We start from the raw sequence: 23,959 nt of genomic DNA on the forward strand, positions 1-23,959 counted from the left end.
TTTGATATGGCTGTAGATGAACTGCATTATGTTTTACACTTGCGAATGATAAACATCTGGTTGACAGTATTTTCCCAATATATTTAAATTACTATATTTTTAACTTCACATTGCAACTAGCATGTAACATATCGCATTTTACGATAATTATAGATAGGATTGCACTGCACACGTTCGTCATTTCTAATTTTAACTGCTTTTTTATTCGATTTTATTGAAGTCCGAATATCTTGACAGCATAAATAAAATTATCGACTGGCAAGAAAAATAGTACAGGCTTATATAACTTTGACTTAGGGGTAAGAATCTAATACTTTTTATTTAGTCGAAGTTCTTCAGTATTAGCTTAAGTTAACTTTGAAAACGTTTATCAGATTCAACCTTTTTACTAAACTGTAAGTCCTAGCATTAGAATTTTGTTTATAAGGAAGTTGTGCATGTAACCACCAAGCCATAACAATGCGAGTTGGCACCGACGAGAGTCGAATCGCGGTCTTGAGATTAAGCGACTAGGCTTCAACCACTAAACTGGGGTGATAACTCACATTTTCGGTCGATATTTTTCTACCTAACAACTATTGTTACCTAGCTATCTTATTCATTTTTTGCACTTGTTGATTTAGTGTTGTTATATAGAAAAATTAAGCATAGGAATCGGTTGTTATAAAAGATAAGAGCAAATTAACTTCTTTCTCGGTGCTAGCTCTCTCGTGGCATTTTTGACAAATAAACATAAGTAAACCTAAGCATAATTTAACATAACTATCAAAGTATGAATGTAACAATAAAATTGAAATAATAAAATTAATAACTTAAATTGAGATATAATCAAACTGATTTGCTAAAGTTCGCAAGAAGTGGTCCTGTACGACAAATCAGGCATCAATTTGACCCAAGGTTATTGCATCTGCATGAATGTAAATAAACATCTATACGTACATGGTCATCTTGATTATTTACCCACTCTGTTAGTTGTGACTATGGTACCTACCTCTGGAGTCAATTAGGCTCGGGCAGGCATGTGCTTCGCCTAATTATACACATTTAATAAAGTTACCGTTTTCAGCTAACGTTTCAATTATATAAGACCATGCCTAAGGAAAAGTTAATAACCCTCTTGCCGATGTTATACTGAAAAAATAGGCCTAAATTTTAATATCTGTTACAGAGCCCTGAGGAAGCTGTTGAATTTAATATTTTGAAATTTTATTTTCTAAAGTAAGCTTGTTTTTTGGGCTCTTATTACCGCAACATAGACAACGATTTAGTATGAAGACCATTGCATACTTTACGTGCAAAGACGCTTATAGTTATGTGTAGCTCCTACTTTCCGTTTGTTTCTACTTATATCCAAGATTTAAGGGTACACTTAATTTAGCTATTGTTTATAATATGAGAGATAGAGGACTGCATGCGCTGCTACAATATTTTTCATCCTTTTGCTCTTAACTTCTGTGAGGTTGGTTTGGTACTCCTAGAGAATCAAAATAATCAAATAAATTTCTATAGTGTTCTTAATTCTTCGACCTCATAATTTTATTTCGTTAAATTCTATAGTATATCTTAATATTGTATTATATAACGTATGCTATTTTATATTTACTCTCGAGGGCTTAGGCCTGTAAAGTCAACATTTTCCTAGTTACCACTATAACATTGTTCCACTAAAGTTTTTTGTTAATAAATTTGGCCCACACTTGTAATTGTGTTTTATAATGGATATTAGTAATTTATTTGTAAAAAGAGTAACTTATCTGCTTTCGTATGGTGTTAAATCTTTAACTTTTCTTTTTTAAAGCCGTATTTTGTACATTTAAGTGGCCAGCGAATAGCAAGTGAAAACAATTAGAAAAATTCTATAGCAGTATTTGGAGGTAAAGAAATATGAATTTGCTTTTAAAAACCTTTTGTAGGCTACTTAATAATCAGAATACCCCCCCTTTTTTCTCATGAGAATTTATAATTTTTTCACAAAACTTTTCACTTAATTAAAAATATAGCCATGTATACCTTGCATGGCTAAATTAAGATTAATGTAAACAACCGCTAATTTTTTGTATGCCCACGAGGCAGTTGCCCATCTAAATTAGAAGCTGAGTTGTAATATGGTTCATATAACATCATGAATACTGCGAGCAAATATTAAAAAAGTAAAAAAAGAAGGTAGCGAGTTAAAATTGAAAATAAACCAAGCAAAAATCGTGCCAAAACGTACTAACTAGATAAAGAAATCACTACAATACCAATAGAGCACAATAGCAGAAAGAAGAAAACCAAGTATGACTAATAATATTAGTTTTAATATGCTTACGGCTGAAATTAATTAGAATAACAATTATATTGTGTATTATTTATTTATATATATATATGTATTGAAAGGTGAGGTTTATGTTTTTATTAAAAGCATTATAGTGCATTTGCCCTTATTTTCATATATCCCGTTAAAATATAACTTTTTTAAAACTTTGAGCCAACTACAATTAGATTCGCCTCTAACCGTATCTCTAGTCATATGATAATTAATGATGTGTACCTTTAAGTACCTCAGTTAAGTCTTTTAATAACCTTCATGTGTTACTGTAGTTATAAAAAAAACTTTGAAGAGGCTAAGTCATAACTCGCTTACAACCCTAAATATTTACTTGTCTACAACATAAAAATCTTATTTTTTGAGCTGCTAATCAAGGGCGCCTCGCAAAATGAAGGATAATAGGTTGTTTATTTTATAAATCTTTTCTATTAAATTCAAAAATGTTTTCACTGGTGCAAGTAATATAATTCGACGGTATTATTCATATTTTCTTTAAGAGTTCGAACCTTTAAAAAAGGAGTAACCCCTGAAAAGTTTGCATATGTACATGAAGGTTAAAAATATACTAAAGTTTAAGAAAGTTACACAGATTTTATTATATAATAATAAGTATTTATATATAACACAAGTAAAACAATAATGTATCGAAGTTAGCAGAAATTAATCGTAAGTATAGCAAATGAATTGAATCTCGAATTCAATTTTTGGTGGCAAGGTTATAAGAGACGTTCTCTCCTATTTTTACTAATTCGTTACATGGTATTTCTTGGTGCTCAAACAAGTAAGCAAATTCCACAAACTCAAGCTTATAAGCAGATTAGTGGAGTACGTATCCTTATTTCGTTTTTATTCTTAGACCCCTATCCTTCCAGCTTTTTTGACCTAAAATTATTATCCTAGTAGTATAATAAGATAGTGTCTCAAGCGAAAGGCGAGAGCGTGAGTTATTTTCAAACCCTCGGTGGGAACGGGGAGCTTACGACTTAATTTATTGTAGTATAATATCTTGAATGGTTATAAAGTTCCTCGAACATTCTAAACCCTCAGTACAACGAGAATGTTCCGGAATAATAGGGAAAAATATGGACACTAAAATTATCAATCCAAGTAAATCAACCCTCCTTTCCCTTAAGTTTTTATTTTTTTTGTTGTATTTTATTATTATAGTACTCGTATAATTCTTACTATTATTACCCCTACCAAAAGAAAAATGAAGTTTGCATTCACTATACGATTTGAAGGAGCTCCTGTAAGCAATTTATGTTGAAATTTGAAGAAATATATTTTATTTTTGCGCAACTAAGTACTGGCATAATAACATTTTTGTGGTAAACTTATTTTTCTGAAAAGTACAGTCTTTGCATATTGCCGGTAAAAGAGTGTATATCGTATCGAGGTAAAAGCAACTCTAAAAGTGACAGTATTCTCAACGGATATTTGGTGCTATTGTTGTCCACCAGCTTTTTTTTTAATGTACAAAATGATTAATTCTGATTAAAATATAATATTTTTTATATTTTTTAGCAGAAAAACGCTTACAACCTTTGTTTTATCAGTTAGAAACCTCTCTTTGGCACAAATTTTTGAGAAATAAACAAATAAAGGATAAGTAACTAACTTTCAACAATAAATGCTAAAGGTGCTTTATTAATCTTCCTACCTTTGAATGTTTAAAAATTAATATAAAAAATTTTAATAAACTTTACAAACAAAAACTTCTGTAAACTACACGAGCTTTGTAAAGTAAAAAAAAGGTCAGTGGGTACTTTGCCGATAATTACCCCACTACAGGCACCATTGTAATAGTAATTGGCTAAAAATTTTGCGATCCCCAAAATTAAGCAGAATTAAAGAACTTGTTTTTACTTTTTATAGCTTTGTTATATCCGAATTTCCCCTACGCGTAGTTCACTGAAATATAACTATTGCGCCTATTAGAAGAATTGATAGAAAAAAGAAAAAGTGATCTATCAAATTAGCCTGCTCTTGCACCAGAGTTTGATAGTGCTTCGATGGGTAGTACTTACACAAGCAAAAGTAAGGCAAAGAAAAGATTTGCGATATACGCTTCACACGAAGAAAGTAATGGAACCAGCCCCCTCACCTTAATGTTGGAAGCCTTAAATATTTGTTAAGCGCTAAAAACGCAAACCATAAAAATTTCGTGCATTGGCGGTATAACAATAATATCCAATGAAAATGATGATAGGGGCGCATGCTAGATTTCATAGCACATAACGTAAATATAAGCTTAAAGCGTACGCAATAGTCTAAAGAGGAAATTTTTTTTTGGCTCGCGCGTCCTTTGCCGATTTAGAATGCGACCTGTGCACCTCGACTTACCTCAGATTTACATTAAAATTTTCAACCTATTCATATAGCGCTTTATTTTATATATATTTATTTATTTAAAAACTTAAATTCTTATTCTTTAATTATTGGCTATTTGTAACAAAACTTTGCTACCATGGAACCACTCTGCAGGCACTGCTAGTCAGCGAGATAATACTACTAGCCTGTTGGCTGGGATTGCTGAACTTAGAAAGGAATTAAAGGCTTTAAAAACAAGAAGAGCTCACTTGGAGAAAGTTGCAACAAAGTAATTTCATAAAGATGTAAGGAACCTTTTGGGTCAACCACTATAAAAATTGATAATAATAATAATCCTTATTTACCCCTCCGACTTCTAGATGAATCTTGTGTTTGTAAAGAGGAGGTTATCAAAGACAGCGTTATGGTAGAGACCGCTAGACCTAAAAGATACTAGTATCACCCAGGCCAACAACACTAATTATATAAATAATAAAAGCTGTAATCATAGTAAAAAAAAACTGGTTTAATAACCTACAATAATAGTAGTGCTGATAATAATAACTTTACTAACAAATAAAAAACTATTAACTCTAATAATAACAGGCTTAATCAAGTCTTTTAAACCTAATTAAAGACAAAGTGAGTAGTGGAGATAACTATGCTAGTCATGATAACAATAAAATAATAGTAGTAATACTACTAATAGTGTTAATAATACAAAAAAAAATATTGACTACAGTATTGATAACCATAACATCTATAATAATAACTTGTGAGCAACCAGCCTAAAATTAATAGAATACCTCCGATTATAATTCGTAACCAAACTAACTTGGGAATTTGTTAACAACAAATTATCGACAAAAAAATAGATACACAAAGAAAAGACCTATGCACGGAATAGTGACCATAGTCTCTGCGGACGACTATCGAAAAAAACTGACACATACTCTTGACGGAAAATTTTGTGAATATTATACATACCAGCGCCTAGCGAAACAGAGCTTAAAATGGTAATTCGAGGATTTACCGCAGAGCTGGATATGGAAACTGTAAAGGCAGATCTCATGTCTCGAGGGTTCCACCCGTCTAAAGTAATCAGAATGCGCTCGTTTAGAAAGAAAAGACAACCTCTGCCTCTTTCACTTTTCAAGTTGCCTAGATGCGAAGCAAGAATCTATGATTTAAAAAGTATAGGGTATATTTCCGTGCCTGTTGATCCCTAAAAAGAAGCTGTAGGATCTTATGGTTGTCAACGCTTTGGACATACAAAGAAATACAGTAAGTCAAGCTACCAATGCGACAAATGCGGTGGCCCTCACGAGTTGAAGTCTTCTATGAAAAACCTACCTGCGCCAGGTGCCAAGGGGAGCATCCTTCAAGTTATAGTGGATGCATACACTACCCGAAAAATGCACCTATGAGAAAAATTTATAAAAATAATTCAACTAAAGCTACCAAGAATCCTGAAAGTTTCGTTGAAGAAAATATAAGCTATGCACAGCGTACCAAACTGAACTTATCACCTGAGGCAACTAAAAGCCCCCTTAAACGACTTGATAAATAACTTAGTAGCAACACTTACCAATGCGATTAGCTCTCATCTGGCAAAGACCATATCGGAGTTATTTCAATATTTAAATAATTAAAAATTTGACTAAATTGAGGTCAGCGCCTATTTCCCTAAGGATTTTGGCATGGAATATCAACGGCGTTCGATGCAAGAAGCAAGAACTCCCAGTAACATTGTCTGAATGAACCTAGACAATCTGAAACACATCTGAAGGAAGGTAATCGATATAGAGTACGTAACTATTCTATTTACAGGTGCGACAGAGAAGATACTAGAGGAGGAGGCGTAGCTGTCCTAATTAACAGAAATGTTATCCACCAAGCGCTATATTTTTTCGACTTGGTAATTTTAGCGGTGTGAATATAATGCTCTGTCACATAGGAAAGTTCGATATAGTTTCTGCTTATATCACCTGATAAGGTTCTATATAAAGTTAATGTCGAAGGTTTTGCGGATTCCTCCAGCATCTTAATGACTGGAATTTTAAACTGTAAATACCCCCTTTGAAATAGCAGGCAGGAGAACGCCAATGGAAAGAAGTTTGCCAAAATGGCCAACGGAAAAGGTTTGGTTGTTATTGATCTAAGGATTTAAAGCATCACCCAGTCAAAGGAGCTTGTGACGAATTAGATATCACGGTAACACAAAATATCTACGTACGTGTCACCGTTAATACGCTATTTGAGCTCTCTCTCCTGAACATAACCCCACCCTCATCGAGATAGAAGATAAGTCGACCTCGAGTACTTGGGTAAAAAGGTAACTGGTTGACCAACATTTCCGGATTACTTAGACAAAAGCAAAGATTACCATGGCGCACCCCATTGAGAAAGCTCATGATTTATATATGGCTGCTGTATAGATGGAAGGAGATATAAGTGAGGCCTATAGTAGGTTCACTTCATTTGAGGAATGCAAAAGCCAGCAATATGATCCACCAGACCACATCAGATCGCTGGTTAAGAGAAGGCGAAAGTTGAGGGCAAGAGATATGTACTCTTGTGTTCTAGGCGAAAATTTTTTTTACAAGATCAGCACTCGTGTTAAGGAGGAATTAAAAGCTTGGTTTAACGAGTGCTGGCAGAATAAATTAGAGTCATCTGGGCTAAAGAATAATTCCCTATGGTAATTAACAAGAGCCATTCACTCAACAGAAATTAGGAATATAACACCGCTCAACCGCGACGCCCTCCGAGATGGTAGAGGCAATTGCTGGCTCATTGGAAGCCCACTCAATTATAATGATGTCCGACAATCATGGACACTAAGCATGTATCCGCCATAGTTACTGCTTATCTTTTAAGACCTAACATATGTAACAAAGTTAAGCTTATCACCAGCGAGGAGCTTATAACTATTATCCAATCCCTTAAAACAAGGAAAGCCATGGCCCTCGACGGTGTTTCTAATTAAAAACTTAAACCTAGATGCTATTTCTCTGATTTCAAGTTTAATTAATCTAATGCTTACCACCCTCTACTTTTCCAAGTGAAAGTTAGTAATTAATTGTTATACCTAAAAATAGGCCCTCTAGCGTTTTATTAAAGCTTATCGCCCAATAAACTTGTTGTCCTGCCAAGGAAGAGTGGCAGAAGCGGTTATCCTTGTTAGGTTACAAGAATTTGCGGATAGTATGTTTGTTTTGCCTAAATTTCAGTTAGGTTTTCGAAAAAGTTATTCCACAATCCACCAGATAGACAGAATTACGGAAGAAGCTACGAAAACTTTTAATAATAGGAAGGTAAGAGGTGTGGTCCTCTTAGATACTAAGGAACGATGGTCTAGTCTTCAAAATGATTACCGCCCGCTTCTCTTTTTACTTAAATGCTGTAGTACACTCCTATATAACAGATACCTTTATTGCTAGTTCGTTAAAATCCGCTATTAGAATTAAAAATTGGTGTCCTCCCACAAGGCTCTTTACTATATCCCTTACTTTTTTTTATCTGCACGTTCGATATGCCACAATAGTAAAAATAAACTTGGCCCAGTACGTTGTTGATACAGTCTTATTTTATATTTCCAAATCTTCCTGGCTGGCGTTTAAAAACATAGTCTTATACGACAGTATAGAGGATGGTTTTCAACATAAAGTTAATAATTAACGCGTGAAGAGTAGCTTTATGATTGTAACAAGGTTACTCCCCCGACCCCTAGTCTCTTATTAAACCAAACTGTTATCCCTCGAAAGAAGATGGTTAATATCTCGTAGTTATGCTTGACGACAAACTAAACCGGACTTGGCATCTTTCTTACGTCGTTTCTAAAACCAGAAAGTTATAGCCGTTTGTAACCCTTACTCTGCAGGAAAAGCGAACTGTATTTAAAAAGCAAACTTCTGTTATACAAATCGGTTATGCGCCCGCTGATGGTTTATGCCTCTATTGCCGGAGTCTACTTCTCAAGCAAAGATATACATCGACTATAACTACTACAAATCGGTCTGCGAAGGTGATGGTCGCCTCTTGGTTTGCGCGCAACAGCCCACTACATAGAGAGTGTAACCTCGAGTCTAACCATGAATATCTTCATAAAATTTTACTGGACTGGCTTACTAGAGCCAGCAGTCACCACGACTCACCAATTAAGCAGGACTTGATTAAGACTCTCGTTGGTGCACCAAGTTCCCGCGGACAAAGCATTTCCTAGAGAGGGAATATGGCTGATTATAGTTTATGTTATTAACCTATTAATATATATTAATATATATAAATTTTCTAATAATATAAAGGTATTAAAACTTAACTATTTTATTACAATTAATATTGTTATTATTTTGCACTTATGTCTTTATAGTTAGCTAAAGCGCATCCGTTCTTCTCGTCGATAGCGCAATGAATCGTTAGTGAAGTTGTGGTTTCTGCACCCTCAGTCAATAGAGGGAAAGTTGACTAAGCAGCAATTGATCATAAATTACGACTCTAACAAGGCAGTGCTATGAATAAAACAATCGTTTAAATTTCTAAACTGAAGGCAACAAATTCCAAAAGTATGGATCCTTTCTACAGTCTCTTGACAGTTGGCTGCCTTTGACAAAGGATTTCTTTTAGACGTTTGCGCGCATTTCCAAAAGCTTTTATATTAAAAATAGAAAAGCGTAGTTTCTAGGTTTATGCAGCTCTTGGAACAAAAGGTGAATTATAGGTCAAGACGCTTTCACCCTGATATCCATGCCAGAAGCGCCCACCACAAATGAGGTGCATAACTTACCTGCATATTTTTAGAACGATATGCAATTAATTATTATTTTAAGAGCTACAGCTATCAGCGTATAATAGCATAAAAGTTAGTAGCATACCACCAAGTAAATTTGGTACACTTTGGGCGCAAAAAGTTACACTCCCAAGTAGTGTTGTAATTAGTCACGTGGATCAGAATGCCGACACAAACGCCAGCACTCCGCTTACTTGTATCAGCAGTAGTTGTAAAAACTTTTTTATTTTTTAGTTCCTACACCTTTTCCCCCCTGATATAAAAAACGAACTTACAAAATTTATAGGAAGGACATATTTTATGGTTTTAATATACCAATGCTTTTAGTTGAGTATAGAATTCCGCTTCCTTTTACACTCGAAGAATTTGAAATAGCTCAATTATATATGGTTGGCCAAGAGCTTTTTTGCTTATCTTTTAAAATTAAATAATTTTCTTTAGGCATTTAAATGATGTTAATCCATTTTTAATAGGTTGTTAAGGCTAGTCAAGAATATACAGTAGATGGGGAAGGCGTTGAAATAATAAAAAATGAGTAAGTTTTTGTACAATGGAGTCGCCTTTCTGTTAATGCGAAAAGATATGTAGCTTAACAAATTCTTGTGTTTAAAGGCCTTACAATAATCTCGAGGGTGCTTTAGATTTTGGAGAATTATCCAAAGTGTCCATTCCTAAAAATAAAGGTATTTTAGCTCTGTGTTAATCTGATTACTTGATCTCTTAGAATAATTAGTATAAAAGATAATTTTTTTTCTGCGGGATAGTATATACTTTTTAGTGAGTTTTATATGCAGCTAACTTTTGGTATAAACTCTGAAATATAGTTACTCTATTGAATTTAATGCTGCAATTTAACTTTTTTTTTGTTCGCAGGGCAGTACACACATAAAAAATACTACATAGGTTCTCGAATCCCACCTTATGTTAAAGCAGTGCTGCCTTGTAATGCTTTATACCTTAATGAAGAGGCCTGGAACGCCTATCCTTACTGCAAAACAGCACTAACTAATGGTTACCTGGACACTGCCAAAGTTAAGTTGCTAATTTTTGTATCAGACTGTCCTCATGCATACTTTAGTTCCATGTTGAAATAGAATCTTTGCACTTCAATGATAAAGGCCAACAGGTTTAGAAGTAGACTTCTACTTCTAAAATAGTACTAACTCTTACTTTTAGGAGAATATCTTTAATTTAAAAGAGGAAGAACTACTCAAAAGAAAAGTCATACATCTGGACATTTCCGAGGACTTGTCCAAGTCGTCGGTGATTAATTTCTTTCATCCTTATGATACTTTTTAGAACCCTTTGTCTTAATATGGAAAGGAGTACAACGATAAATACGATCCCCGAAAGTTCAAGTCGAAGAAGACGGGAAGAGGGCTGCTAAGTAAAGGTTATCCTTCTTTTACCAAGCAGCTTACTCCGCTGATCTCACCTTTTCCCCCACGCAGGCTGGGAAATTTCTGCGAATCCGGTCATGTGTGCATACAAGCTGGTCAGAATAAATTTCCGTTACTTTGGGATGCAGAACAAAGTCGAGAAAATTATCGAGGACTACGAGACTCGACTGTTTCTGAGCACTTTGCGACAGGTGAGGGTATCCCACAGCTAACTGACACAGCCCGCTGCTTACCCGGCGATAAAGGCCTTTTGTCTTATAGACGAGTGGTACGCTTTAGACATGCATGCTATCCGGGACCTCGAGGAACAGGTGGAGGCCTCCGGAACGGTGTCTCGCGCTTGTACTAACCCTCCTGCTTTCCTACTATAGACAGTGGAAGACTTAAAAAAAAAAATGGCAAGCAGCACGTCCAGCTGCTGATGGAGCTCGTGGCCAAGATGGTACTTTTATAAACTAAGGGTTGTAGACGCTTGTGGAAATAAAAGTGGTTGTTCCGTTCACGTTATTTAGCCTTTTTTATGTTTGGAATTCCGCTCGCGGTGGCGACTTTTTTTACTGCGTTGTCTTTTACTGCTTCGCTCGATTTCTCCACGCATTCCTCTCTTTCTTGCCTACAAAGTTCATGCAAAAATTAATAAAGCCCGAATTCCTCTTAATTCATGGCCACTACTCCAACCTCTTCTGTCATTTCTTCCAAGCTGAAGTCAAGATCAACGTCGTTTCTGCGAGTTTGCGAGTTATAAGAAGGTCAAGCTTGCGCAGGACTATTGTACCGGTGGTGTCTTTTAAGCTCAAACCGAGAAGTCCTGTCTTTGGCTAGCTTCTCAGTTTTCATAATTCTCTGCAAACGATCTCGAGTGTGCAACCACGTTATTCAGGCTGCTAATGTAGTTTCGTTACAAACTTACAGGCCTTAAGACGGTGCTTGGCAACGGACTGGCAAAAATTTACTACAATTCTTCTGTCATCAATGCAAACGTTATTCATCTTTATATAAGCCTCTTCGCATTGTTCTTTCGTTTGGAACTCGACAAATCCGTAACCAAGGGACTCATTGGTCACATGGTCGTAAATTATCTCAACGCTACCAAAATTTATTTTAAAATAATGAAGTAAACAATAAAGGCAAACCTAAGAATTTGCCCGAAGCGACCAAAGGCAATGGCCAGGTCTTCGTTACAAGTGACAGGATTTAGCTTGCACACAAATAAGACATTTTCTGGCGGCTTCATGTCGGCGTCTGGAATATCGCCAACCTTCAAAAGAAAAATTTATAAAAACTCTTTTTCGAGTGCTGTGCAAAAGAACCATTTCCAGTATGTGGGTGGACACTCTGGCCTCCGACTCAATAAGCTCCCTTTCTTTTTGATCCTGTGACTTTGCAATATTTACTTTCGGATCAAAGTCGTCGGGGACTCTACCAGTCTAGTACGTTTTGTGTAAAACGGGCTGGAAGCAGCCTGAAAAACATACTGACCTCTAGCATCTCCCGAGTGGGTGAAGGAGAGCGAGATGGGCACCAGATGCGTGGGTCGTCCTCAAATGGATCAACAAGGACAATTGTGTGTCGGATTCTGTTAAAGAAAAAGGTAGTAGCTTAAGTGGTAAGGGTAGCTTTTAAAATTTATAGTAACCGAATATCTTGATAAGGGACACCCTCTAAACAATGAGCGCTGTTAATTAGTTCCAGAACCTGCAAGCTGGATAGCTTCAATGGATCCTCTATGAAAAAGTTCATGAACTAAGAAAAATACTTTTTATGATAAGAAAACTTAAGTTAGACAACCACTCTCTTCGACATCGGAGGCATCGTCAACCACCTCCCCGAAAATGGTGTGCTTACCATCAAGACTTGGTAAAGGCGCGCCTGTCGTTATATAAAACTTTAAAAATATATATTTAAGTAAAAGCTTTAAAAACCTAATTTTCGCTATTGATTACCTCTGAAGCATTCTGATTAGGCGCCAAGTTTGCCATGCACAACAAACCTACTTTGTCGTGCTTGACCTCTTTTTTAATTTCATCTTTAAAATAACGTTTCTGTTTTCCTTCTATAAGTCTAAAGACAATGAATTTTATGACATTGAGGCCGACCACTATAATCTTACCCCCAAATAGAAGAGTCTTCTTCATACCAAATAGAGCGGCCGGCTTTAACTATAAAGCCTTGTTGGACTTCGGTAAAAAGGCTAAAGTTGTAATATTTTATTTTGCAGAGCTTTAAAAAATTTTCACAGGCTGTTTTATATTAGTTAATAAATTTTATACTATTAAAATTTAAGCGAAATTTATATATAAATAACTCATAAATAAACTGTAATAGTTTGTCAAACCTTTTGGGGCAACGTCAGTGTATAGATCTACAGTTATATTGCCTTTACTAGTTTCTAATATAACGGACATGAATAATATGAAGAAGGAAAATTTTCAAAAGAGCTTTATAAATTAACTAGATAAGAATCAAAAGTATTTTAAAAAGAAGAGATCATCAGCAGAGCACGAGAAAAGCAGTAGTGAAATATAAAACTAAAGCGAAAGTTAATGGTTGAGGGTAATTTAAGTGTAAGGTTTACCAGCAAAGATAGTACTTTCCAAGTTAGTGAAGGTCTTAAAACTGTTGTTATAGTATAAATTTTGTAAAAAGAATAATTTATTAATTTTTTAACCTAATATTTTATAATTTTTTTTGAAATTCCTCTTATCGTTTCATAAACAAGCGCTTGTAAGTGTAATAAGCTCAGGATATTATTTAAATAACAAATTTTATTAGGGGTAGGGCCCGTTTACAGATCGAATAAAATATTGAGTTCCGTTAATTTTTTTTATAATTATCTTGCTTTCAAACTAACAATAAAATTTTCAATATATCATTCACAAGGGGATATAACTCAATACCAAGCCCCGGGGCCTCCCATTGTCGACTCTAATTAAGATACTACGCTCCTGTCGGCATCGCTTATTTCTCAGCTCTATGAAGGGGTAAGATTGTCTGCTGCTATTTCTGTTCATAAACTCTATATCCTTTTGGTTGAGGCTGACTTTGAAAAGAGATAAAAGTAATAAGCAGTATTAGTATTAAACTGCAAAATAACTGCCAACGTTTCGATGACCTGGGAAGGTAATATATTTGCGCATGCATGTTCTGTACCTTAAGCTAGGTGTACTGCATTCCCCAATGGGCACTTGGTCCCTTTTTTAACATTTCTGTAAGGACGGTAGTATCCTCTAATATCTTTGAAAGTTATTTGCGTCAATAGTTAAGTTAATGTAGATTGAACGAGTCTTTTATAGACCAGAAATGCTCATGTCTTATGCACTAATGGAAACAGTACTGCGCCCTAAACTTTTAATTTTAAAACCAAAGTAAATATCACCTTTTTTGAGATCCACTGGCACTCTAAAAGTTTAAAACTGGAGGTTAAAGGCTTCCAACCAACCTAGAAAATATCGAAGCACTTTAAACATCTATTTTGAATTTAAAAGCAACTCGTGTCAAACATTGATGTACGAGATGTAGAGCCCCCTGCAAACTTCCCCTATAATTTTTTAAAATTAGTGCTCCGGGGGAAAGCTAATATCATACCTTATATAATAACCTTTGGTTTCACTTGCCACCAATTATTATTACAAATAGGAATCGATAACTTATAATCACTTTTTTAAAGGGGAGAATTCATTTCTCTAATCTGTTAGTTAATAGTACTATAGTTGAATGAACCCTTCTGAAGCAAAATAATAATAAACGTGCAGTTATGAAAATTAGATTTAATATTACTTAAACACAGCATATAAAGATCCAACTCGATTAACTCAATTATTATTAAGCATGTTAATAATTATAATCTATGCGCGAAAAAAGTGCGTATGAATCGTAGTAACAAACGGTCAGGAATGTGTCGTCGCCGTAGCTCAGTGGCTAGAACATTGACCTGCGAAATCGATTTCGCGAACTCCATTCTCGTCGGTACAGCTCACACTTTCTGTTTTGGTGGCTACGTGCATTTAGAAAATGTGCCCAATAAGACTAGTAACAAACTAAAAAATTAACGTCTGTGCTCTATGATCGACTTAAAGAGAGTACCTTAGGCAATAATATGTCATAATAAGATTTTAGATAAGCTTCCTTTCACACAATTATAAGGGAGCAGGTAGCCATAGGAAAAAATTGTAATGTCTAAAAAACCAAGGTCAATACATAAGATTGAATAATTGCATGTTACTTAATCTTTATCCCACTTGCGCCAAATAATTAATTAAAAAAATCAACTACTACCAGTCAAAAGAATTTTACTCAATAATACACTTAAGTGTTGAAAAAAGATCCCAGTACATAAGTTTAAACGCAAATTACCATTTTAGGTAATTTTATTATTGATTATTTCATTGCTTAGTGGTTAGTATATAAAATAAACTGGCAGTCATGTTAATGTTTTAGTGCTTTTTTTGTTTTAGTCACATCTGTACATCTCTCTCTCTCTCTCTCTCTCTCTATATATATATATATATTTGTTTACAATTAATTTTAAAGGGCTTAAAGGTTTAGATACCGATCAGTAAAGGTTTAAATACCCCTACAGTAAATACTGTTTGAAGGAGCCTTATATTAACGTAAGCTGTATAACTGATAAGATCTAGGAAGTTCTATGATATGTGTTCTTAGATACCTACTCAGTAAGCATAGCGGAGTTGCCTTTAACTTTTTTTTTTACGACTGTGGAGGGTCACTTTACACCCAGCGTATCAAGGCGCGAGTTCTACACAAAAGCGTTAAAATGTGTTCAAGTTTAAGATTAAAGAGGTTAAACTAATGATGCAAGACGTTTATTATAACACTATGAATCCTAAGACGATGTAAAATACATAGTCAAATAACTTTATTTTGAATTTATATATAATTAAGTTTAAAATTGTTGTCAAGAGGGCCTTTTTTAAAAAAAAACTATTAACCATGTAATATTGTGATTAAAAAATTATTCTTATATGTCGTTAGCTGCCATCCTGATAACTAACAGGTTTACAGTTAATGTTAAAATATAGAGGGTATATATAAATATAAAATACGCATAAGAAACACAAATAAGATAAATAATACAAAAGAAGAAAAGAAACGAAGAAAAAGATTGAAAGTTACAATTATTCGAGAAGTCAGTATTTGTTTTATATATACATTCATTAAGATTATCCAGCATTTGCTTAAATTCTTTTACATCATAAATAAACAGGAAAATGTCTATTTATAGAAACATGGATTTGCATTAAATTGTCCAAATCTGTTCTCACAATTGTGGTAAACAGGTACTAGAGACGAAGTCCATTGATAACAGATTCAAAATATCATTTACGTTAACTAATAAGTGCTTCCTTATACCTTTATGTATTGACCTATACACTTTTTTAAGCCTAATAGTTTTATTATCACCATTTTTAGTATCAAGTTAATTTTATATTTGCAACAACACCCAGGAAGAAAACCGTTAGATCAACAGGATTTAGTGGTCTAATAATCTTCGCAAAATAGCACAGTGGTTTAACTTGTAAATTTAATTCAAGGATTGAAGCGGTTAACATTGAGTGGACACAAGGGAAAAAAATGGTACATGGCAATAAAGAAAAGGCCGAAACCTTGCCTAATTTTTAGCACTGGTATAATAACCTTATTTATATATCTTAAACCAAGCTTTACAGTTATTAAAAGATTCCCGGATAACTTAACTGGTTCTTTAACAATAACTTTACCTTAGAGATGTCAGAAAGCAGTAAATAATGTAATCTCAAGGGGGTGTATTTTTTCTTGAGCTGGCAATTTTCTCAGAAAGTCTTGTGTTTCGCTTAGAAAAAAAAATTTATAGATATCGTCTTAATAAGTTGGGGGAAACACGTTCTTAGTAAAAGCGATAAACTTCTAGCGCCAGGACTAAAAAGATCATCTCACGACTTAGTCATTTCTCCGTGTTGTCGGACATCCACCTAAAAAATATGATTTTAAAGAAAAACAAGGATCGCCATACGACATTTTAAGGCGTTTGATAAAATTTGTTGACTAGAAAGATTTAAAAACTTCGTTTTTATAAATTGTTAGGGGGTATATAAAAATAACCTATGGTCCACTACGCAGCAGGACATATACTAACCATTCCCTCTCTTTTATTACTCAACCAAATAATTATATAGAGGGTGCAGCGACCCTTCTACACGTCCTAAGTTAGTTTTTGATGCCGACGCTAATTTAGAGAACTGTAGAACACTGATCTTTCTATAAAATAAGACAAAAATTATCGAAAACCGAGAGTTTAAACTTAAGGTTACTATGGTTACATGAAGGGCTATTGGGTAAATAGAATATTAGTGCGTGTTTCTACTTCCTGTTTTTTTTAATTAAGGTTTTTTTAATTTTGTCTAGCCTAGCTTACCCATATAAGCTACGGGTAACCGCCTAGTTTATAATTAGAGATATATATATATCATTTAAGATAGTCATATATTTACTGAAAAAGTTGAGTTTCCTACGAAACAAAGGTTAGCACCACTATCTTTAGGCCACGCTATATAGTTAAAAAATGATTATTTTAATAACATAATAATTTATGTTTTTACTTATGTTATAACCCTGTGATCATTCTATATTCTCCTGTTTTTAACCACCTATAACTTTATAAAAATAATTTTGAAAATTATGTTTAAAAAAATCCTTGCAAAAACAGGTTATTTTCAAGACTGGCTTCACTAAACTTTTTTTTTAACCAACATAATTTAACTATTAAGTTATTTATTGTTTCCCTAAGTGGAAACAATGAAACCTTTAAGTAACTTAGAAAAAATAACTTTACCAAGACCGTAGCTTTTTGTAAGATAAGAGCCCCAGCTATTGTTTCAAGGTAAAATTCTTTATGCAGTTAATAGTAATATTACTTTCCCCTTATATATTGTTTAATCAAATACATGTCATCCTGGTAATTTACAGTTATTAATAAAAATCAGTTCTTTACGACTCTTAACAAACAAGTTAAAGTTACTATAATTTATATAGGTGAAGGGTTACTGAATCACCATAAATATTTTATCACTTGAACATAATATTATTTCAAAGCTAGTTAGGCCAACTGAGTACAAATTCCAGTTTCCCTATAATTGCTTCATTTTATTAATAAAAATACTAGAACACCTCTTAAACTTTGCATTCTTACCTAAAAATTTTATAAAATTAGAAGATACAATAATACCTATATTTAGAATGTAAATCTATTGCGGTAATGAAGTGGACGGAAGAGATCAAAAATAAAACAAATTTGTCTTAAGTTTTTATTCTTTTCGAAAAACGGTTGGACTCCGTATCAGTGGCCATTGATATTCATCGTTGATACTTTTTCTACTATGGAATACTTGTTAGATATAGTTTTCTTCATAAGAAAAACAAAATAAAAAAACTAAAATTGGAAATACTTCCAATAAAAATCTGTTAGCTTAAAACTTTCATAATTTGTCTAACTTAATCTTGAAAGCATAGTACTTTTAAACATATGGCCCATCCTAGGAATTTTTTGATGTTAGCTGTGTTGCTCTAAAATTTTTAAAAAATATTCTAATAAAGTTAAGGCATTTAGTAGACCCGGTATATATTTTTTAGCGTTTCTTGTTTAGCCTGCAACCATTCATGTAATGTTACAAAAAGACCCGTACAAAAACAATCATTAAAGTTTGGCAGTTCTACCTTTAGGGTATATCTTGGAGTTAGAGGTATTTTATAAAATAAATTATGAATCTGAATCAAGAATTCTCAGCGAACTTATTCTCTATACTATACAAGCTTACTTACATGCGTACATACAAGGCGATAACAACCAAGATAATTAGGGGTTTTCATTAATGCATATTAGCAATAAATTACGAACAATGACTGTGACTATTCAATGCCAAGTTATGAGTTATGAACCTCCAAAATTTTGGTGGAAATTACCCATTTTAGAGCGAGACTTTCTTTACCCTTATTAGCACTAAAATATAGAACAGTGCATGAAAATACTATAATTTACATAGGTAGCTATAATTTAACACGTAAGCAAGATTATTACACCTATGAAAAAAAATTTCAAAAAATTTTTTCGATCCACAATTATGGCAACATTTATAATAGGCTTTATAAATTATAAAAAATCTAAATAAGGCATACTGAGTGCTCCATTATTCGTTGTTGTATTCAAATAACTAATTATATAAGCTAAGTAGGAAACAAAAATGCGTTTATATATTTTCCATCACCCAGATAATCCGTAGGTCTCCCACTTTCTTAAATAGAGACGACCAAAACATCTTCCTATGTTCGATAATAACTTTAAATGGAAAACATTTACTGGAAAATAAAACAATAATTCTGATAAAAGTGGAGAACAAATTGTAATAACATTAGTAATAGTATTGGTAATAATAATATATTAGTAATATTATCTAAATTAATATAATTTAGTGAAGGTTTACCCACATGAGCTAAAGTTTTTGAAAAAAAATATGTCATTATAAAGTTTATTTTGGCATTTTTACTTAGAATTGGCCATGGCTATTATAAGCAGCATCTTTGCAGGGAGAGGGCCCTCCTGAACCCTCTCACTTGGGGGAATGTAGATAAAGCAGTTAATTTATTTCACTTCTAACGACTGAAGCATGCCAGTGAAATAGATAAATAAATAAAATAATTCGTAGATCTGTCGCGGTGACTGTAAAAAATTCAATTAATTCCCTTGGCATGTTAAGTAAGTCAGCCGACTCATACAAATCAATGGGAGACATTCTGAGCTAAGCTCGTTATCTTTAAAATCTTGAATATTAAAAAGTTCGTACAACCGATTTTTCTAAATGTCTTCGGCAACTAACAACCCTTAACTTATATTATGGCTTCGAAAATAAGTAAAATTTTGAAACTAACATAAAAATATTTATTTGCGTAATAGTAACGGTATGTAAAATTGATGTATTATATAATATGAAAAATCCTTGAGTGTAAAATTTAAAATTTTATTAAAGTCAAATTTAGAAACCAATTTTTTTAGTAAAATTGAAAATTTTAGTTTTCAATAATAACAATATTTTAGCTAAGTATATGGTAAGGTTAACTTTGACGTACTTAATTTTTCAAAAACATGCCTCCTTGAAAAGGCTATTGATGCTGCAAATTATCAAATACCTATTGTTAGATCACGACTTATATTCTTACGCACTAACCAACGATTAAAGGGTTTTTACTCGTGGTTGGATATCATTACAAAATTAAACTCGAGTAAATATAGCGAGCTGTCATCGATCGACGCTGAGTGCAGTTCAACTCAGTCTGCACTTCTATAAATATGTACTAATATTTACAAAGCACTTTCCTAGATGATTTTAAAAAATAAAAGTTTAAAAAAGTAAAATGTTCCACTTCTCCTTATTAAATAAATAAGTATAGACAAATGCGAATATAGACTAACACATATTTAATAATTTTAAAATATAATACACATAAATATATATGCTTCTCCTTAGAAAATATTAGGTTAACCAATGATTAAGAAATAGCATAAAGAGTTTACAAACATTATAAATGGTTTAAAATCGCATGTAATTCGAAAAAAAGCTTTTCTTAAAAAGCCTCAGTTCACTTCCAAAGCAAAAATTAATCTGAGGTGTATTTTAGTGTCAAAATTAAAGATTTAAAATCGTGTCTGTTACTTTAATATCTTTCTTGATGTTGTAAGTTAGTTAAAAGTAAAAATTTATATATGTACTGCCGTTATAGCTATAACTAAGTCCGTTATGTATAGTTCATACAGATAAAGTAAAAATGTGATAACAAACTTTTTTCATAAAGTCACTCGGTTCCCAGAGTTTAACAATTAATTCTTTTTAATGTCTACTGACTCATATTATCTACTGGTAAAACTTGGGAACATTCTAGTTTTAATCGCTGCTAGATTTTCTGTAAAAATTCCACAGTAGCAACAGTAGTTTTAACTAAAAAAACATTAGCGGATTTCCTTAATAGAATTGCCTGAACCTAACAAAAAAAATTTTAAATATAAAAAATATTTAGGTTTCTGATTGTATTATATTTTATAAATAACTGAAAGCTACAAAATTGATTTTAAGGTCTTCAAACTATCGTATATACTATGGACATTTGGACATTATATACACAAAATTTAACAACAAAAGATGGGTCCATTCATATAGCTTAGTTTAAAACAGTTATTCAATAATCAATTTTAAATTCTACAATATGTAAATTAGTAAATTCCTTTACAAGCTAATATAATTATTAAATAAAGATAATTCATTCAATTTTTTTTAATAAATTTAACTTGAACCTAAAGTTAATACAGGTATATAAAATAAAAAGTTTTTAATCTATACATCCTTGTTTATTATTTATTTCTGTAAACAGGAAAATAAAAAGCGTGGAAAGCAAAAATTTTACTAAAATTCCATTGATTAAGATAAACTTACATTTGCTGACGTAAGCCAACAAGTTAATGTAGCCAATAGAAACTGAATTTTTCGGCTGATTCATGAATTAAAAAGCATGTCATCAAAAGAAAATGTTTAAGGTTACCAGTAATTTTTAATCTTTTAGTAAAAAAATGCTGGACACCGCAATTTTCGCTTTCTATTTTCCACTGCATTTTCTTAAGGTAATTGTTAAATGGGGTACATTAATTAAAGTTATTACTATTGTTATGGATGGTAGTGGCTTACCCCATTTATTTTCAGGTGAGTACTGTAAAATATTGGATATATTAATAAATATTAAAATATTTTATTATTTATAGTTTCTGGACTTTCGTTTTAATAAAAATTACTATGTTTTGTATAGTTTTTTTAAACACCGATACAGCTACAGTTGCAGTGTGTCCAAGTTTGAATTTTTCTTAACATCATCTTAATTCAATGTCAATTAGAATATCTTATAGAAGTAAAAAATTTTGTGTAACTAATTTACTACTATTTTTGGTATTTAATTGATACACCTACTATAATATTAGTATTACTACTTGTGTTTTTAAATTTTTTTTTTAAATTATTCGGATAAAAGTTATTAAATTTTAATTATTTTATGTTTAATTATTGAGTTTCCATTCGATTTATTTGTCTCTACTTCATAACTATATAACTTCCCTTTAAGCATCTTAATTTTAATATTATAATAATTAATTTATTATATATAATAATTAGATTCCCTTCGTTTTAAGAAAAGCATATCTCCTCAACGTCTATCCATTGTATTAATATATATATAGTTTTTAGATTTTACTTTGTTTTTTCGAATTTTTTATTGTTAATGTTAATCTAATTTTTACATTTATTCTTGAATTACGTTCATTTATATATTATTTTTTCTGCATAGAATATCCCGCATACATTACAAAATGATGTATTTCGTCCTCCTATAAATGGTTTTTACCCTTCACAAAATTATCAACTTACAAGTCAAGTATATACACATGATACTACTATGCAATTTTTAATGGCACCTCCTTTAAAGCCTTTAAATGTTTACAATGCTAATTGTGCAAATTTTATGGATACTTACAATCGTACACTAAGTAGTTTACCTGCAAATCAAGTTTTTGCAGATCCATCTCATTTCACAAAACTTCCGGGTTTATTAGGCATCCAGAAAGATAAAGCTCCCACTTCTACTTTTCCATTTTTATATAATCCTTATGCACTTGAAAAGCAGCCTTTAAATTTTGTTTCAAAATATGTTAGTCCCATTGTGCCCGAAAAAAATTATAATTGTCCTTTAGATATAAAATTAATAGATCCACAGAGTTTTGAGCCAATTGGACCACAAAATGCAGCTATCTTGAATCATCGCAGTAATGCTTGGCATTTACGCGCAGGAACAATTTTAAATAAATTTTCAGTGGAGGCTCCTGGCTCCACCCACCTTGTGAATACTAGCAGTAAACCGTACACAAAACTTTCAGAGCGACCATGTTTACTAAATAATAATTTTATTTCTAATAAGCATATAAATACCCGAGGAGCAACATTAACTTATAGACCTTATAGGCAGGGCAACATTGCTACCATTGCTCTTAGAAGCGGAAATTCAAGAAATTTAAAAAAATATAAAAACAGTACATCTTTACACTTAAAAAGGGTAAAACATAATGAAACTGAGCGGTTACGCAGAGAACTTTTATCAAAACATTTTGATACCCTTAAAAATCAAGTACCAGGTTTCCTTTCATGAATTTAATTTATAACCACCTTTTTAACTGTATAAATTAAACAGATTTGCATTTAAGAGACAACCGTTCCGTTACTTTAATAAAAACCATTCGGTACATTAAAGAAATGCAAGCTTTACACTCACGCCAAGAAAAGTTGAAGGAATTACAAAAATTATTTCAATCCCGCTTGTTAAGTAAACTAAATAGTTATAATTAATTTTTTTTTTATTTAAATTTAAATGTTAAATATATCATTTACTCATTACTACGCATAAACTATATGTTATTAAATTTTAGGCAATGATTTAACGTAACTTTTAAGTTTTTGCACAAAAGTAGCTTTGTAAACATGGGTGGTTTATTATTATAAATTTACTTATGTTCTAATAAAACCCTTCTTTTCTTTGCTAAAATATTAATAATATTTTACATAGTGTAAAAGAATTCGTGCTAACCTAAATTACAAAATTTTGTTATACTTCTATATAAATGTAAATATTTGATTGGATATATATATATTTGAAGTAATACCAAAATATTGTTTAAGAAAAATCAATTAGACCTTACTAACAGAAACACGCGTTAATAGTATATATATTTTATATTACGTAAATTAATCTCGACTTCCATGGTTGAGCACGTTTATGTGAAGGAACTACATTATGTTATATATTTTGTTAACGTAATAATTTCATATTATAAATAGGAAAACAGTAATCGTTTAGTAAATGTTATAGTTATCATTCCTAAAAGTTTTTTTAAGAAAGGGTTGTCACCAGTAAAACTATCAAACACATTTAATGTGATCTTGATCTTGATTAATTAATGCCGAATCATTAAATACAAGTAAATTATAAGAATTTTGGTGACCCATTATTTTTAGTATATAACAAACCAAAAACGAAACTAGTTTAGTTTAAACTTTAGATGGTTATTAATTA

At 32.3% G+C, this 23,959-nt stretch overlaps 2 protein-coding genes across 3 annotated transcripts; one reads left to right on the forward strand and one right to left on the reverse strand.

Moving 5' to 3' along the window:
• Positions 1-9,713: 9,713 nt before the first annotated feature.
• LOC135143469 (phosphatidylinositol transfer protein 1-like) lies at positions 9,714-11,339 on the forward strand. 2 transcript variants are annotated; one of them, XM_064075331.1, is made up of 10 exons: positions 9,714-9,799; positions 9,884-9,945; positions 10,023-10,093; positions 10,284-10,441; positions 10,489-10,536; positions 10,587-10,673; positions 10,734-10,803; positions 10,862-11,001; positions 11,056-11,121; positions 11,182-11,339. In XM_064075331.1, exons 1-10 carry the CDS (start codon positions 9,728-9,730, stop codon positions 11,230-11,232), a joined length of 825 nt encoding a protein of 274 aa, XP_063931401.1. In that variant the 5' UTR covers positions 9,714-9,727; the 3' UTR covers positions 11,233-11,339. The 2 variants fall into 2 exon arrangements, with proteins under 2 accessions (XP_063931401.1, XP_063931400.1); XM_064075330.1 differs by having other exon boundaries at positions 11,056-11,239.
• LOC135143468 (peptidyl-prolyl cis-trans isomerase-like 4) lies at positions 11,250-13,247 on the reverse strand. Its single transcript, XM_064075329.1, has 12 exons — positions 13,146-13,247; positions 12,921-13,050; positions 12,754-12,871; positions 12,599-12,695; positions 12,447-12,534; positions 12,290-12,386; positions 12,121-12,237; positions 11,944-12,068; positions 11,721-11,896; positions 11,586-11,664; positions 11,489-11,534; positions 11,250-11,423 (listed from the first exon to the last, which is right to left on the reverse strand). The coding sequence occupies exons 1-12, from the start codon at positions 13,213-13,215 to the stop codon at positions 11,319-11,321; spliced, it is 1,248 nt and encodes a 415-aa protein (XP_063931399.1). The 5' UTR covers positions 13,216-13,247; the 3' UTR covers positions 11,250-11,318.
• Positions 13,248-23,959: the final 10,712 nt, after the last annotated feature.

The sequence above is a fragment of the Zophobas morio genome, unplaced genomic scaffold (genome assembly GCF_036711695.1).
Source record: "Zophobas morio isolate AGI-343-1 ecotype UQ-CSIRO unplaced genomic scaffold, CSIRO_AGI_Zmor_V1 ptg000059l, whole genome shotgun sequence".
NCBI lineage: Eukaryota > Metazoa > Arthropoda > Insecta > Coleoptera > Tenebrionidae > Zophobas > Zophobas morio.